This window comes from Mirounga leonina, unplaced genomic scaffold (genome assembly GCF_011800145.1).
Source record: "Mirounga leonina isolate KUSES-001 unplaced genomic scaffold, KU_Mleo_1.0 Mir_151, whole genome shotgun sequence".
Lineage (NCBI taxonomy): Eukaryota > Metazoa > Chordata > Mammalia > Carnivora > Phocidae > Mirounga > Mirounga leonina.
This window is the reverse complement of record NW_023270377.1, coordinates 92400476-92415935: the sequence shown is the minus strand read 5'-3', so window position 1 is coordinate 92415935 and position 15460 is coordinate 92400476. Positions and strand designations below refer to the sequence as shown.

At 36.8% G+C, this 15460-nt stretch overlaps 1 protein-coding gene across 3 annotated transcripts in view; it reads left to right on the top strand.

The window, feature by feature from the left end:
- RAB3GAP1 (RAB3 GTPase activating protein catalytic subunit 1) overlaps positions 1 to 14960 on the top strand; it is a 113711-nt gene extending 98751 nt beyond the window's left edge. For 2 of the 3 annotated variants that reach the window (XM_035008148.1, XM_035008150.1), the window contains 6 exons: positions 6862 to 6958; positions 7056 to 7159; positions 7313 to 7428; positions 9362 to 9464; positions 12262 to 12282; positions 13141 to 14960. In XM_035008148.1, coding sequence (XP_034864039.1) covers positions 6862 to 6958; positions 7056 to 7159; positions 7313 to 7428; positions 9362 to 9464; positions 12262 to 12282; positions 13141 to 13377 — 678 coding nt within the window. In that variant the 3' untranslated portion in view covers positions 13378 to 14960. The remainder of the gene's footprint in view (positions 1 to 6861; positions 6959 to 7055; positions 7160 to 7312; positions 7429 to 9361; positions 9465 to 12261; positions 12283 to 13140) is intronic. The other variant, XM_035008149.1, reaches the window with a different exon arrangement.
- Positions 14961 to 15460: the final 500 nt, after the last annotated feature.

Here is a 15460-nt window from a genome sequence, read left to right as displayed (position 1 = left end):
GTGAATTGGGGGGCGGGGGGCAGGCAACTAACCCAACCAGATACTAAAACATAGTACATAGCCTCACTATTTAAATAATGTGATAATGGTGCATAGACAGTCCAGTGAAACCGAATAGAAAGTTCATAGATGCATGTAGAAATCTAGTATATGATAAAAATGGCATCTCAAATCACTGGTATAGATGGCCCTTTTACTTTATTTTACTTTATTTTTTAGAGGGGGATGGAGGGGCAGCGGGAGAGGGAGAGAGAGAATTTTAAGCATGCTGTGCATGGAGCTGGACTCGGGGCTTGACGAGGGGCTTAATCTCACAACCCTGAGATCATGCATGACCTGAGCCAAAATCAAGAGTTGGACACTTAACTGACTGAGCCACCCAGGCTCCCCTAGGTGACCCTTTTAATAAATTGTTTTGGGATAACTGAATAACCATTTGGCAAAAGATGAAATTAGATCTGTTTCTCATACCACACACAAGAATGGACTGAAAAAAAGCCAGAAGACAAACGATAAACTGAGAAATATTTGTAAACTGGGAGAAATATATGTATTACAGTTAAAGGGCCAAAATACTCTAGAAATATGGGCAAGAGGTCCGAGGAGATAACTCATCCCCAAAAAAGATAATTACCCTTAAACTTTTCAAAAGATGTTCAACTTTATTCATAATAAGGGAAATGCAAATTAAAAAACTTCACTGAGATAACATTTATCACACATCACATTGGTGAAAATTTAACAGCTTAATTAATACTCAATGAGGCCCTGAGGCAACAGCTCTCATACATTACTGGTGAGAGCCAGGATGATACAATCCCCATGTGGGGAGGAACTTGGCAGTATTTAATAAAATTTACATATGCATTTACCCTTTCACCCCAAAAGCAATCCCACTTCTAGGAATTTGCACTAATATTTTCAACAGTACAAAAATAAAGATGCACTAAGTTGTTCATTGCTGCATTAATTGTAATTAGAAAATAGTGGAAACTCTCTGTATGCCCAAACTTAGGAGCTTTATTGAAGACTGGTTTATCTACATAACTGAGGACTATACAGCTGTTAAAAAAATGAGGAAAATATCTATTAACTGATAGCGATTTCTAGGATGTTTTTAAGAGAAAAGTAAAGTGCGAATGAATATATATAGTATGCTTCATTTTGTGTAAAAAAGGGAGCTTAAGAAAACGTGTCTACTTATCGTCATAAAAAGAAATTTATCTTCACAAACAGAAAACACTGAAATTAGTTACCCAGAATGGTTGAAAAGGGAGGAAGAATAGAGTAAAAGGAATATGGGAGGGAATGACATTTAGGAAAGAGTATACTTTCTGTATACTTTTGACTTCTGGAAAAATCTTAATTGTCTACATATTCAAAAATTAAAATAAATCAACAAGAATGGAAAGAGGGGAAATGACCAAAACTGAAAGCAAGCTGAGATAAATTAGTTCAGGTATATATATATATATATTTTTTAAGATTTTATTTGTCAGAGAGAGAGAGCACAAGCAGGGGGATCAGCAGGCAGAGCAGGCAGAGGGAGAAGCAGGCTCCCCGTTGAGCAAGGAGCCCGATGGGGGGCTCAATCCTAGGACCCTGGGATCATGACCTGAGCCGAAGGCAGACACTTAACCACCTGTCCAGGTGTATTTTAAATGAATAACATAACCACACTGAAATGGGGTCAGAGTTAGGAGGAGCATCTAATTCAGTAATTTATGATCACATAAAATATGTTTGACTGTATACCCCCAGGTATGGGGAGAGGTGGGAGAGCACTGCAAACAAATCCTAAACTCTATTTTCTAGATTTGTTTTTTGTAGTGGTGTTGGGTAAGCAATTCTGAAACTTCTAGGTGGATTATTGTTTGATTAAATGAGTAATTCAATGTGTTGGTGTTGTTGGAAGCCAGAATTCTCACTGTAGAAGTCAGATGCAAACATGGAATTGAGGAAAGCAAGGAAGACCAAATGGCAGTGCACTGGAAATGGCGGTATTGGTGTGGACCCATAGGTTTCTAAAGTATGGATAGATAATGTGGGTATGTACATAGGCATAATAATATATATTTCCTAGCTTTTTTCTGAAGGGGTCTAGAAACAGTGACATCTCAGTAGCAGTGAACACACATATATATTGATTTCTAGAACATTCCTCATTAAAAGGGACCATGCTTTCCTCAGAGAAATGGCTGATTTCAGAATTGGGACAAGGAAGGTATGAGTGTGGAACATTATATGTTGCCAGAAAATAAGGAACTGCTTAAAAGAAGATAGGGGTATATCATAAGGAGGTAGTTTGAAGGGACTCTTAATTGCCAAATCTGGACAATTTGAATGGCAAATAACTAAGGACAGTAATGAATTCTAAACTTTTGGGAAAAAATCGGAACCCATGGGTCCCCAATGACAATTTGCAGATAAAGAAATGGGAGAGAAGGGAGGCATTTCAGCTCAAAGATGACCAATAAATAGGGAGGATATGCTGAAGTAGGAAACTCTTCATTTTACGACCATATTCAGAGTAAAGATTGGTTCAGGTGAGAATCATCAGTAGATGTCTAGGTGGAAATCTGGGTGAAGAGCATCATACTTGCATGATTTTAAAGTGTCTCTCCAAGACAGCTGGAGAATTGCAAGGAAATAATAACTATGTAGTAGAGAAATGGGGCAATACCTTGAATGGATGGTCAAAACTAATATTACTAATAAGGGATAGATGCAGATTGTCTGCATCGAGATGTGATACTCTGAAGGATCCTACAGCACTTATGCACTGACCCATGAGTACATATTCTGCATCTAAACATGAGGAAGCATTAGGTAAACCCAAAATGAGAAACATTCTGTTCTAAAAAAAGAGCTGGAAAAAAACCAATCCACAACACACAATTCTAGGAGTATATTAAAGGGACACAGGAATCAATTGAAACATTACCCAGTGGCCAATACCAGAACAGTATGAGCAACAAAATAAAGTACCGTTGGACTGTAACTTAAAGTATAAAATAAATATCCTTGAGTCTATACTGTTACAAATAAATGATTGAATAAATTGGCGAGAAGAAACAAATCGATGCAGAAGAACTTCAAACCTGCTCTGCCCACAAGGAGATGGAGTAGAACTCCTCACTGTGTAAGCATGGACTGTGCATAGTGACTTCCTTCCAAAGAGTGCAGTATGGAAATTGGGGAAAATGAGTAACCTTACAGTACAGAAACCAGACAAATACTGTCTTAGCCAGGTAAGCAAGGTTAGCAACATGGATAAGTCAATATTGATGAGTTTCATGTACTCTTGATATGAGGTGATGAAAGTATCACTTTATAACCCTCTCATCTTTTCCCCAAAATTCCTAACCCCAGTTTGACCATGAGAAAAACATTAAGTGAGTTCCAGTTGAGGCACTTTTTACAAAATACCTGACAAGAATTCCTTAAAACTGTCAAAGTCAGGGGCACCTGGGTGGCTCAGTTGGTTAAGCGCCCAAATCTTCATTTTTGCCCAGGTCATGATCTCAGGGTCCCTGTGTTGAGCTCCACACTCACTTTTTCTCTCTCTTAAATAAATGAATAAATAAAATCTCAAAAAAACCCACAAAACCTGTCAAGGTCAGTAAACACAAGGAAAAGTGTAAGAAAGTGTCACATGTGAGGGGAGCCTAGAAATATAACTACTAAATATAATGTGGTATCCTGGTTGGGATCCTGGAATAGGAAAAGGACATTAAATAAAAACTGAGGAGATTGAATATACAGATATTGACAGGATGATTCATAATAGCAAAAAAGTGAAACCAAGCTAAATATCGATCAACTGATGAATGGATAAGTAAAGCACGGCATATTCATACAATGAAATATTATTAAGCCATAAAAATAAGTGAAGTTCTGATACATGGTATAACACAAAGGAACCTTAAAAGTACTATGTTAAAGGGGCGCCTGGGTGGCTCAGTTGGTTGAGCGACTGCCTTCGGCTCAGGTCATGATCCCGGAGTTTCGGGATCGAGTCCCTCATCGGGCTCCCTGCTCAGCGGGGAGTCTGCTTCTCCCTCTGACCCTCCTCCCTCTCATGCTCTCTGTCTCTCATTCTCTCTCTCGCAAATAAATAAAAAAAAATCTTAAAAAAAAAAAATTAAAAAAAAAAAAGTACTATGTTAAGTGAAAGAAACCAGAAATAGAAGGCTACATGTAACGTGATACCATTTATATGAAATACCAGAATAGGCAAATTCATGAAGACAGAAAGTTAGTTTAGTAGTTACCAGGGGCTAGGAGCTGGGAGAAATGAGGGAGTGACTGCTACCGGGTAATGGGTTTCTTCTTGGTGTGATTAAAATGTTCTGCAATTAGATAATAGTGGTGTTGTATAACTTGTAAGTATGCTAAAGACCACTGAAGTGTATATTTTCAAGTGGTGAATTTTATGGTATATAAATTGTATCTAAATTTTTTAAAATTAAAATATGAATAAAGCATGGAATTCAGTTATTCAGAAAGGGGAGGGGAGGGCACTGTACTCAAAATGTCCATGTTATAAAAGACAGACTGGAAAACTTCCAGATTTGTTGTGATTAAAGAAGTATGAAAACTAAATGCTGTGTATGATCTTTAACTAGATCCTGTATGGTGGGTGGGAAAAGGTTATAAAAATCATTATTTGGTCTATTGATGAAATTGTAATAAGGGAAAGTAGGCTAGATTAAAAGTATTTGATCAGTGTTAAAGGTAGTTTATATAATCGCAATAGTTTGTCTTTTGATTATATAAGAAAACATTCTTAATTTCAGGAAATACACACCGAGATCTTTGGGGGTAAAAGGACATGATGTATGTAACTTGCTCTCACATTACTCAGAAAAAAATGTATGTGTGTAATATATCATATGCACATACAGAGGAAAGAGATGGGTATGATTAAATGAGGTAAAAGGTGAGTCTAGGCAAAGGGTATAGATATATTTTGTCTTCTCGCAAATTTGTTTGGTTTTAAGTTAAGGAAAACCAAAGTTGAATAGTAAGTGTTAGCAAAGATGTACAACACTGGGAACTATTATTACTCTAGATAAGGATGTAACTCTTTTGAAACACTTTGTAAAATAATTTGGAATATGACTTTAATACAAAAAAATAATTGTTTGGCATTTTCTTGTATATATCCAGTTCTGTTTTTCGGTATATGCCCTCAAGAAATTCCTCTACATGTACACCAGGAAACATACCCAATAATAAAACAGGGACCTTATTTGTAATAGCCAAAAGTGGGGGGGGCGGGGGGTTGTCCATCAGTGGAGGAACATTTTAATTTTTTTTTAATTTTTTTTTTTTTTAAGATTTTATTTATTTGAGAGAGAGAGAATGAGAGACAGAGAGCATGAGAGGGAGGAGGGCCAGAGGGAGAAGCAGACTCCCTGCCGAGCAGGGAGCCCGATGCAGGACTCGATCCTGGGACTCCAGGATCATGACCTGAGCCGAAGGCAGTCGCTTAATCAACTGAGCCACCCAGGTGCCCCGGAACATTTTAATATAGAGTGAAAATGAATAAACTACAGTATGTATCAACATATGTATCTCTAAAAGAATGCTGTATACAAGTCACTGAGGGTCGGAACCAGAAACATTCCATTTATATAAAGATTCAGGACAGACCAAACTAAGCAATACATTGTTTGGGGCTATACACATATGTGAGAAAACTGTCGACAAGCAAAAGAATGATTAGTAGTCACTTACTGATGGTGGGGTGTGTGAGGGAGGGAGACTTGATCAGGGAGGCACACGGGGATTTGGAAAGTGCTGGTGATGTTGTTTCTTAAGCTGGTTGGTGGTGTGTAAACAAGTGTTCATGTTGTCTTTAAGTTATTTATTAATACTCTGGTATGTGTATTTCTTAATTAAAAAAAATTTTCAAACCACACAAAATTCTCCAAGCCAAAAAGTAAAGGTTATAAGTCATTAAATGAACAAAACAAGTTACAAAATAGTATGTATATTATATTATAGTTTTTTGTTAAGAAATTGGAATATGCCTATATCTTTGTGTTTAAATGGACATAGAAATAAGCCTGAGAAGATAAACACAAAAATGTGTTGCTTCTTAGGAAGTAGGATTTCTGGAGAGTTTTTGCATTATACTCTATGTATGTATGTATGCATTCATTCGTTCATTCATTCATTTCGGAGATCTGTGAGCATTTATCATCCAGGTTCACGTAATGAGATGAGATTTCTTTTATCTTTACTGCTGTTGAATAAGGAGCTTAAAGGTAGGGTCCATGTGTTATACATAACTTCTCTGTATTTTTTAAATTAGAACAATAACAAAGCAATTTGCATTTTGGAAAAACGATAAACCAAAAAATTAGTGGAAGGTTTCCATCAATGTTTAGAAATGTTAAGTGAGTAAAGCAGGTTACAAAACAGTATTTTACATACTTAATATTCGTTTACCTAATATCTGTATTCAGTGTCTTAAAAAATCCCAGAATGAGAATCTTCCAGCATTAACAATTGTTATCTCTCGGTGGTATAATTTACAGATGGTTCTTGTTTTCTTTGTATTTTCCTAATTTGCATGTATTACATACTGGAAAGAAGAACAAAATTGCATAGTCACCACTATAAAATTCTAAAATCCTTGTTAGTTTTCAGTAACGTTATTCCTACTATTGTGGGCAGTAGCTACTTACCTGGATGAGCAGGGCAAAGTACCAAGAGAAGAGAGCTCTTCTCAGCTCTTGTTATAGATGTGAGTTCAGTGGTGCAGAGGATTTTTTTTTCTTCGTTCATAAATGGCTACTTTATTCTTTGACAGCTACATTGATCATTCATGTAACTTTGTGTCTCCTTCAGGTGCTGCACTATCTGGCCGTACAGAAACCTGCAGACCTCGCTCGGCACCTGTTACCTTGTGTAATTCACGCAGCTGTACTCAAGGTAAAGGAAGAAGGTAAATGTCTTATTTCGTTAGTCATTAGTTCATTTCCAAAATGAAAGTATATTTTGCCTGACTTATTTAATGATGGCTTTGATCTTCTTAAAAATAGAAAATCTGGAAAACATTTCTTCAGTTAAGAAGATTATAAAGCAGATAATAACCCATTCCAGTAAAGTTTTGCACTTCTCCAATCCAGAAGACAAGAAATTGGAAGTAAGTTTGCTATGGTGTCAGGATCTTGCCAAATGTTCTCACTAGTTGGCACTGATTATTTTAAAGATACATTTTTTTAAAAGGCTGCCTTTTTTTTTTTTTTTTTTTTTTTTGCTGTTTTCCAATGTATGTCTCTCTCTTTTCCACTGTTAGGAAATCATCCATCAAATTACTAATGTAGAAGCTATAATTGCCAGAGCCCGCTCACTGAAAGCCAAGTTTGGAACTGAGAAATGTGAACAAGAGGAGGAAAAAGAAGATCTTGAAAGGTAATTGATATTTGAGTAACTTTTGTCTGCAGTAGGAAAAGCCACCACTCTCTTTAGAACATTTTAATAGAATATTGAGATTCTTTTGTGGTACCTACCTATTTTATTTGTAACAAGCATCAGCTAGAGACAGAAAAATATTTAATTATTATAGACTTTGACCTCTCCTATATTTCTGGGTATTTGCGAGGCATTTCCATTCCTTCCACATTTAGAAACAAGTCTACCAGGTCTTTTTTTCTAGTAATGTCCTTGTTTGCTCTTGGAGATGTGCCTACAGTTCCCTGTGGAAGAGCTAGTCACTCTTTGTTACGTGAAATGCCCCAGAGCTTTGCTTTCTCTCTTTGCTTAGCTCTCACTGTTCCTTTACCACAGTCTGAGGTGTTCTGAAATTGTATTTCTGCTCAGTTATTTATTTAACTTTAAACAGTACTTTTGAAAGCAAAGGTGCATATCCTGTGCACCTTGTGAACATGTTTTGAAAGAGTGACCAGATGGCCTCTCCAGGATGATACAGATGACCAGGTCAATCTTTTCCTCTTCCTGAGAGAGACTTGACGCCATTACCTGTCAGTATGAGTCCCTGCCATTTTTGCCTGTGGTACTTGAAAGGACAATGTTATTTTAATTGTGATAAAGTATTTCCAAATTTGTTACTTCAGCAACTTGAATTTATCATAACTTTAAATTCTTCATCAGCCTTTTCAGAAATGAAATGTCATTATTGATGCTAAATCATTAAGATAATATGACAAGGCATGTGCTATATAGCTCTTAACAAGTTCTTGTTAGAATTTTATATCTTGTGTTGAGTGAAATTTTCTCCTAGGCGTCTTTGCTCTTGAAAACTCCTTCCTTTTTAAATGAGAAGAGTAAGTACTAATCAAGGGAATCGTTTCTAAAATAGCAGTATGAATTAGTGGTGCAGGCGTGGTGCTTTGACTCTGATAGCTACACATACATTCTCTGGGGTGTACTTGGAGGTGTAGTGTTTCCAGCACATAATGGCACAGTTGAGGCTTTGCCCAGAAAAATTGTGTATTTTAAGCACACATGCATGCACACACACATACACACCCACTTTAAAAGAACAAATAATAAGAGAGATGGATTATTGCTTTGCTGTATATGTATAAATTGGTTTTTGTTGTCCAGAAATACTGTTTGTTTTGTTTTTGAGATTTTATTTATTCATTTACTTTAGAGAGAGAGAGAGAGAGAGAGAAAGCACGAGCAGGGGTAGGGGCAGAGGCAAAGAATCTTAAGCAGACTCCTCACACAGAGCAGAGCCAAATGTGGGGCTCGATCTCATGACCCTGAGATCATGACCTGAGCTTTTAAAACCAAGAGTCGGATGCTTAACTTGACTGAGCCAATCAGGCATCCCCCAAAATACTGTTTTAATCTTTTATTTACTGTAGTATTTTCTAAGCTAGTCTGAAAGAAATAGACTCAATATTTCTTTTTCCCCTTTGACAGAGGTGAGGTGTTTTTTTTTTTTTTTTTCTTTTTAGATTTATTTATTTATTTGAGAGAGAGAGTGGCATGAGAGTAGGGTAGGGGCAGAGGGAGAGAATATCCAAGCAGATTCCCACTGAATGCAGAGTCCAACACAGGGCTCGATCTCATGACCCTAAAGTCATGACCTGAGCTGAAATCAAGAGTCCGGCATTTAACCAACTGCGCCCCACCCAGCCATCCCCAGATACGAGATTTTTAGGAAAATTTTATGAACACAGTTGAAAGGCAGTAATATTGTCATTTGAGTCTATTTTAATTCCAAGTGTCCCTCTGTTATAAAAGTTCCACTCTAGCCTTAGTAGGTTTAGCCAGTATCGGTTTGAGAGTTTGTCCTCAGAATTAATTTGGGCGGACTGGCACAGTGTGAACTGAGCAGCTCGCTTCCTGTCCTTCCATTACCTCTCTCCCCCAGGTTTGTGAGTTGCCTTTTGGAGCAGCCTGAAGTGTTAGTCGTGGGTGCAGGAAGAGGCCCTGCTGGCAGAACCATTCACAAGCTGTTCGTGAATGCTCACAGGGTATGTGAATTCCCTTACTGACTGATCATGATCTCTTCAGACCTCTCCTCAGGAAGATGCTGTTTTGATTCCCACACTTGGCTGGTTATATGGCTGCTGAGTGTAAGTCTGGGCATTGGGTTTGAGCATTAAAAAAAACACAGTGACTTTCAACAGTGACTTTTGAGTCTTTGAAATCCATTTGCTTTCTTACATGTTTAAGTAAAATAATAAGTATATTTTAGGATATAAATTTCCAGACCCAGAAGGGTCTGAAATCCATTGTTCCAGAATCTAACAGGGACTCGGTGTTAGCAATGGCCAGTGCTGTGCGGTAGGAAAAAATGTTGACTACTTTCATATTAGAATAGAGTTCAGTTTTACCAGTTTTAAACTCCATGTACTACAAATGGATTCACAGTTTCACTTGTGAAGTTAGTCTATTTTTGTCATGGTGCATTGATCTAAGGAAGAGCAAGATTTCAGATGTTTAGGACTATGGAAACGGGCTTTAGCACAGAAAGCAAGCCCAGTTTGAATAATTATCTTTGCCATTACCTCTACTACTGAAAGTAAAGGTTCAAAAGATATGTAGTACTTTCTGACATTCTGAAACTCTTAAAATTTGAATTTTTATGTAGGTGATGCTAGTTACACTTTGTGTGGATACTTTCTGTACTGATCTTGTTTACTAGTTAAGAGGATTTTCATGTCAGCGCTCATTATGTGAGAGATTATGATAAAAATATTATAGAGTGTAATACAGACAGTCTCTGACTTACAATAATTTGACTTAGGATTTTCAACTTTATGATGGAGGAAAAAAAATATGTATTCAGTAGAAACCATACTTTGAATTTTGAATTTTGATCTTTTTTTGGGCTGGTGGTATATGCAGCATAATCTTCTCATGGTGCTGGGCAGGGGCAGATCCCTGTCAGCTATGAGACCCCAAGGGCAGACAGCCAGTATACTTACAACTACTCTACCCCGAAAACTGTTCTGTTTCTCACTGTCAGTACGGTATTTAATAAATTACATGAGATAGTCAACACTTTATTATAAAATAAGCTTTGTGTTAGGTGATTTTGCCCAACTGTAGGCTTAAGTGAATGTTCTGAGCTCAGGTAAGGTAGGCTAGGCTGAGCTGTGATGTTTGGTAGGCTAGGTGTAGGAAATGTATTTTCAACTTAGAATATTCTCAACTTAGGATGGGTTTATTGGGATATAACACAATTGTAAATAAAGGAAGACATATAAGTACAAGGGTGCCCTTTACCTGGAACTGTGATGACTCTAGAATGACCCACTTTTGAAAGTGTAATTCTCAGAATCAAATAAGAATTTTCATGGGTTTACATATGAAATAAAAACTGTATAATCTCCTTTGAGTCTGTCTGGAGTATATCTAGTTAATATATTCAGTTTCACAGCCAAATGTACTGACCTGAATTTTTAGCAAGAATTGAAACCTGTGATTATTTATGGGATTGTTCCCTAACTTTAAGAATTTCAAGTTAAAAACCAAGTATTTTATTTCCTTATAAATTAGAGTTCTAGAAAACAATAGATGCTTACTTTGATTTGTTTTTGTCTCTGGCATGAAATCAGGAACCAAGTTTGTTTTTTGCATCCTATATCTTTCACTAGCTCACTAGCCAAAAGCTAACAACCACATTTCCTTGTCACCACCAATATGAATTTTCCTCCTATTGCTGATATTCTTTCCTCTGTCCTCACTTTTAAAAAACTTGTGTGTTAAGAGGACTTGAAATCTAAAGCATTTTTATTTTTAATGCTGAGAGTATTACTTGTTGTGAATATTTAAGCAAAATTATATTTCCCAGAATGGAAATAGCTCCCCTCTGCCCCCCAGAATGGGAATAGCTCCCCCTACCCCCTAGAAGGCTTATTGTAAAATGTAGGATAATACAGAAAATATAAAGTAAAACTTAATCACATTAATCTCACTACCTTCTGATGATCACCGTCAACATTTGACATGTAGTATATATAAATACATATATATTTTAGAAAAATAGGATTATATTCTGTGATTTACTTTGTTATTGTGTTCCACTTAATTATCTTATTACATTAATAAATACAGGAGTGTATCATCTTTTCAGTGGCCTTGAATAGCTAATACCCTTAAAGGGGTGAAATTGTACATTTTTCCTGCGTTATGTAATTGTAAAAGATTTCAAACTTTCAAACCTTGTAGGGAATGTTTTTAGGGAATTGGCAGACTTTAATCCATAAAACAAGCACCTGGTTGGTACATTTTTGAACTCAAACCTTAAGTGTCTGGTTGATGTAAACCATTAAAGTATATGTAACTTTTCATAATTAACTGACACTTTATATCAGTTTTACTAATCAAGATTTTCACTTCTTTTAGAAAGTAATGAAATTTCATTGAGAATTTTGTATAGCATACAGCAGTTTTACATATTTAGAACTCTTTGTTTAAACTTCATCATGATTACATGTGTCAGTGGTGTATTCCACTGGAATTCAGCAGATAAACCACAGATTGGATTTTGCTTCAGTTTTATCAGTTTTGCCCATTAAATGACACTGTACATTGCCTGTTGAACCATCAGATGCATGAGAAGTAGGATATGTCTGCTCAATTTAACAGCTAGGTGTGTTTTATGTGGTGTGTGTCTGTCTTGATATTCTTTTGATAGGATCCTGTTCCTTAATGTAGTGCATGCCGTCTCTGAAATGATCTTGAAATCTCTTGTCTAGCCCTTTTTAAACCATCTTGCTTGTTTCCTTTTCATCACTGTTTCTTTTCTCACCTTTTCTCAAGCTGACTGAATCTTCTGATGAGGTAACAAAATAGCCTTTGTCCCTCATAGTTCCTTGTTCCTTCCCATCCCTCTAACTTCATAAGGTCATTAAGACTAACCACCTCTTTAACAGTCTGGATTTGGCATACCTTTCATGCTGATGTTTAGTATAACATGATTTCATATTTCCATTACCAAAACAGTACTTTTTTTTTTTTTCTAAATCGATGGTATTGTGAAAGAAATCTAATAGAGAAATGAAAGAAGTATAGTGATCAAGGTTAAAATGAAGGCTCTAATTGAATGTTTTTTATGCAATTTTAATGCAAAAAAATAGATGCCTTTAATATTGAGAATTTCTCTTTTGTGGCCATTGCTACATTACATGGACCTCTATCATTTCTTTATCACCTTAGCTGCTCAGCAAACAAAACCAATGTCCCCAGTTTTAATTTGGCAAATGAACTTTAAAAAGAAATGAAAGAGTGGAGATAAAAACCATCTTTCCACTCTCTGGGGGAGAAGCAGCTCCTTACTGGACTGAGGACATCAGACTTGAACGTGTGTTGTTGCTAGAAGAAATGTGTAGAAACCAGTGCTACATTTTCCCTCTTCAGATGTCGGAATATGGCCCTTACTTTTCAAAGCAGATTGCCTGGCAGTCATTATCTCTTTTGTCTCTGTCACCAATTTATTTGTAATCTCTGGCTGCTCATGCAGTGTTTCAAGCTTCTTGCTTTTTCTGTTGGTTTTTGAGTAATCATAACATGGCTGACTGCATTACTGAGTAACGTAGAACATTTTTTTATATATTTGTCATGTTTATTCATCTGTCCTTCAAAATGATCTAAGTTTAGCATTGGACTTGCTCTTGAATTTAGCATTTGATTCTGTTCAAGGCTGCAGCCATGGCTCCATCGGAGGAGGAACTGAAGCGAATGGGCTCTCCAGAAGAGAGAAGGCAGAACTCGGTGTCAGACTTCCCACCCCCTGCTGGCCGGGAACTCATTTTGCGCACCACCGTGCCACGCCCGGCTCCGTACTCCCGGGCTCTGCCTCAGCGCATGTACAGTGTTCTCACCAAAGAGGATTTCAGACTTGCAGGTGCCTTTTCATCAGATACCTCCTTCTTCTAATTCTTCTAGAGCCGCCTCATTTATGGCTTCAGAGACCATGCTGACCCCTTCTGAGGGAGGGAGGTTGTGCCAGTCAGAACTTGAGAGGCTGTGAAGAGGACCTGTCCAGTCCAATGATCAGGAATCATACCAGCATCTGAAAGACTTTCCAGCACCATGCTTGGGCTCTGTTGTATCTTGGTTGGGTCAGAGAGAATGGGCTTGAGCTGTTGAAAGATTTGTTTCTCCAAAGAAATGGCCCTTGTTTGACCAGGGGTCAGGGGCAGGAGGTGGGGCATGTGCAGGGACCAGAAGAACAGCAGGAGCTCTCTGTACTTGCTCCAGTGGGATTGTGCTCATTTATTCTTTCCTGTGACTATCCCGTAGGCTATTGCCTTGCATTCATAGTCTGTGTAAACACACTTGTTATATTTGTTAGTATCAGGTATGCAAGACAGAGTGTCTGTTAATTGAGATTTCTGGATATTTTAGTGGTAGCTGCTTTTCCCAGAATCTGTGTTTTTGAAATACTAAATGACATTCTGTTTATTCAATCATCTAGTGGCCATCTTGATTGTACTAATTAACTTTTGATGAGTATTTTGAATATTCTAGGAGAAAACTCAGAATTTCACAAACTCAGAATTTCACATAGTTTATGTGTTTTTCCATGTAACTATGATCTAAATGTATTCCTTCTGATAAAACTATGTATTAAATGTCACTGCAAATTAGTTTTGTATCTTATCTTGTAAGGTTTGTTTCTCTTACTTTGTTTTTGGTTGCCAGTAAGATATCACCCTGCAAACTGTTCTCTTCTCCTGCTGTACAGCATGCATTCCTTTTTTTGTGATTGCTGGCTAGATACTATATTTAATGGAGTAGAGATGAGCACATGCTACAAATATAGCTTTGGAACATAGAGATTATCATGCACTTAGTATAATTTGGTATATGTGCTAATGTAATGAATACAAGATTATTTCAGTGAACTCTTTTGCTTTTGTGTTTTAGCTAAAATGAAAATAATTGATGCAGATATATAGCACCCAGCATAAGGATAATAGCAGCATATTTCTAGTTATGTGGTGATCAAGATTTATTAAATCTGTATTGCTATATGGCCTCTGTTCAGTAATCTGAAGTCTATTTTTAGGCCTAAAATTATCATTTTAATCCAAAGCAAAAAATGGTTATACTGAATCATAGACCTTGCCTATGTAATTTAAAGAATTAAAAGAGCTGTGTAAACCCTATTATATTATTTTTGTAAAAAAAAAAAAAAGTGTGTGTGTACATATATATGTATATATGCACATATATATGTATATATGTATATATGAAGTAGGGGAGCCCTGGTTGGTGACCTCCCAGCCTTCACAGTGCTTCTCTCTGAGATGCTGGACTTGATTGCTGCTGGTAAACCATATAGATGCAGGCCTGAGTACTGAGCGCTGTACCAAGTAGAAAATGTATCCTTCAAGGACAGGATTTGTCTGTTTTCCAATGAGGAAGTTAATAGCAAAGAAACGTTTTTCAAAGAGAAGTTGGACTTTAAAATAGCATTGTGAATCTAATAAAAAGGAAAGTCTTGCTTTCTCTGACTACTTGTCTTTTCTCTCCTCTGGTGGGCACTTTGGTCTTATTTCAGTTAGTTTAATTCTGTCTCACATCTTCTTAAATATTTGCAGCCTCCTGAGTCTTGCAGGGGTCTCAGAGAACACTCTTTGTGTCTTCTCTTTTAGTGGCAGTTACCCCAGTTTACTTTTATTATAGCTATGTGTTGGTTTATTTCACAGATATTAAGTACCTACTTTATATCAGGTACTGTACTAGGCAGTAAAGATAAAACAGACACCACAATACTCCCTCCTTTTCAGTGACCTTTCTGTCGTGTAGGGAGGGTTGATGTTACATTGCCATAAAATTGTGAGTACAGTCAACTCATCTGAATGAATTGGAAGTCCAACATTTATTGTATAAATGCATTCATTCATTCAGTGGCAACAGAGTAATATTAGTGAAGAGAGTAATGTGTATAATAATAAGGTGTTATGCCTGAGGTTTTTCACTCAGGCTTTAGGGATCAGGAAAATCTTTTTAG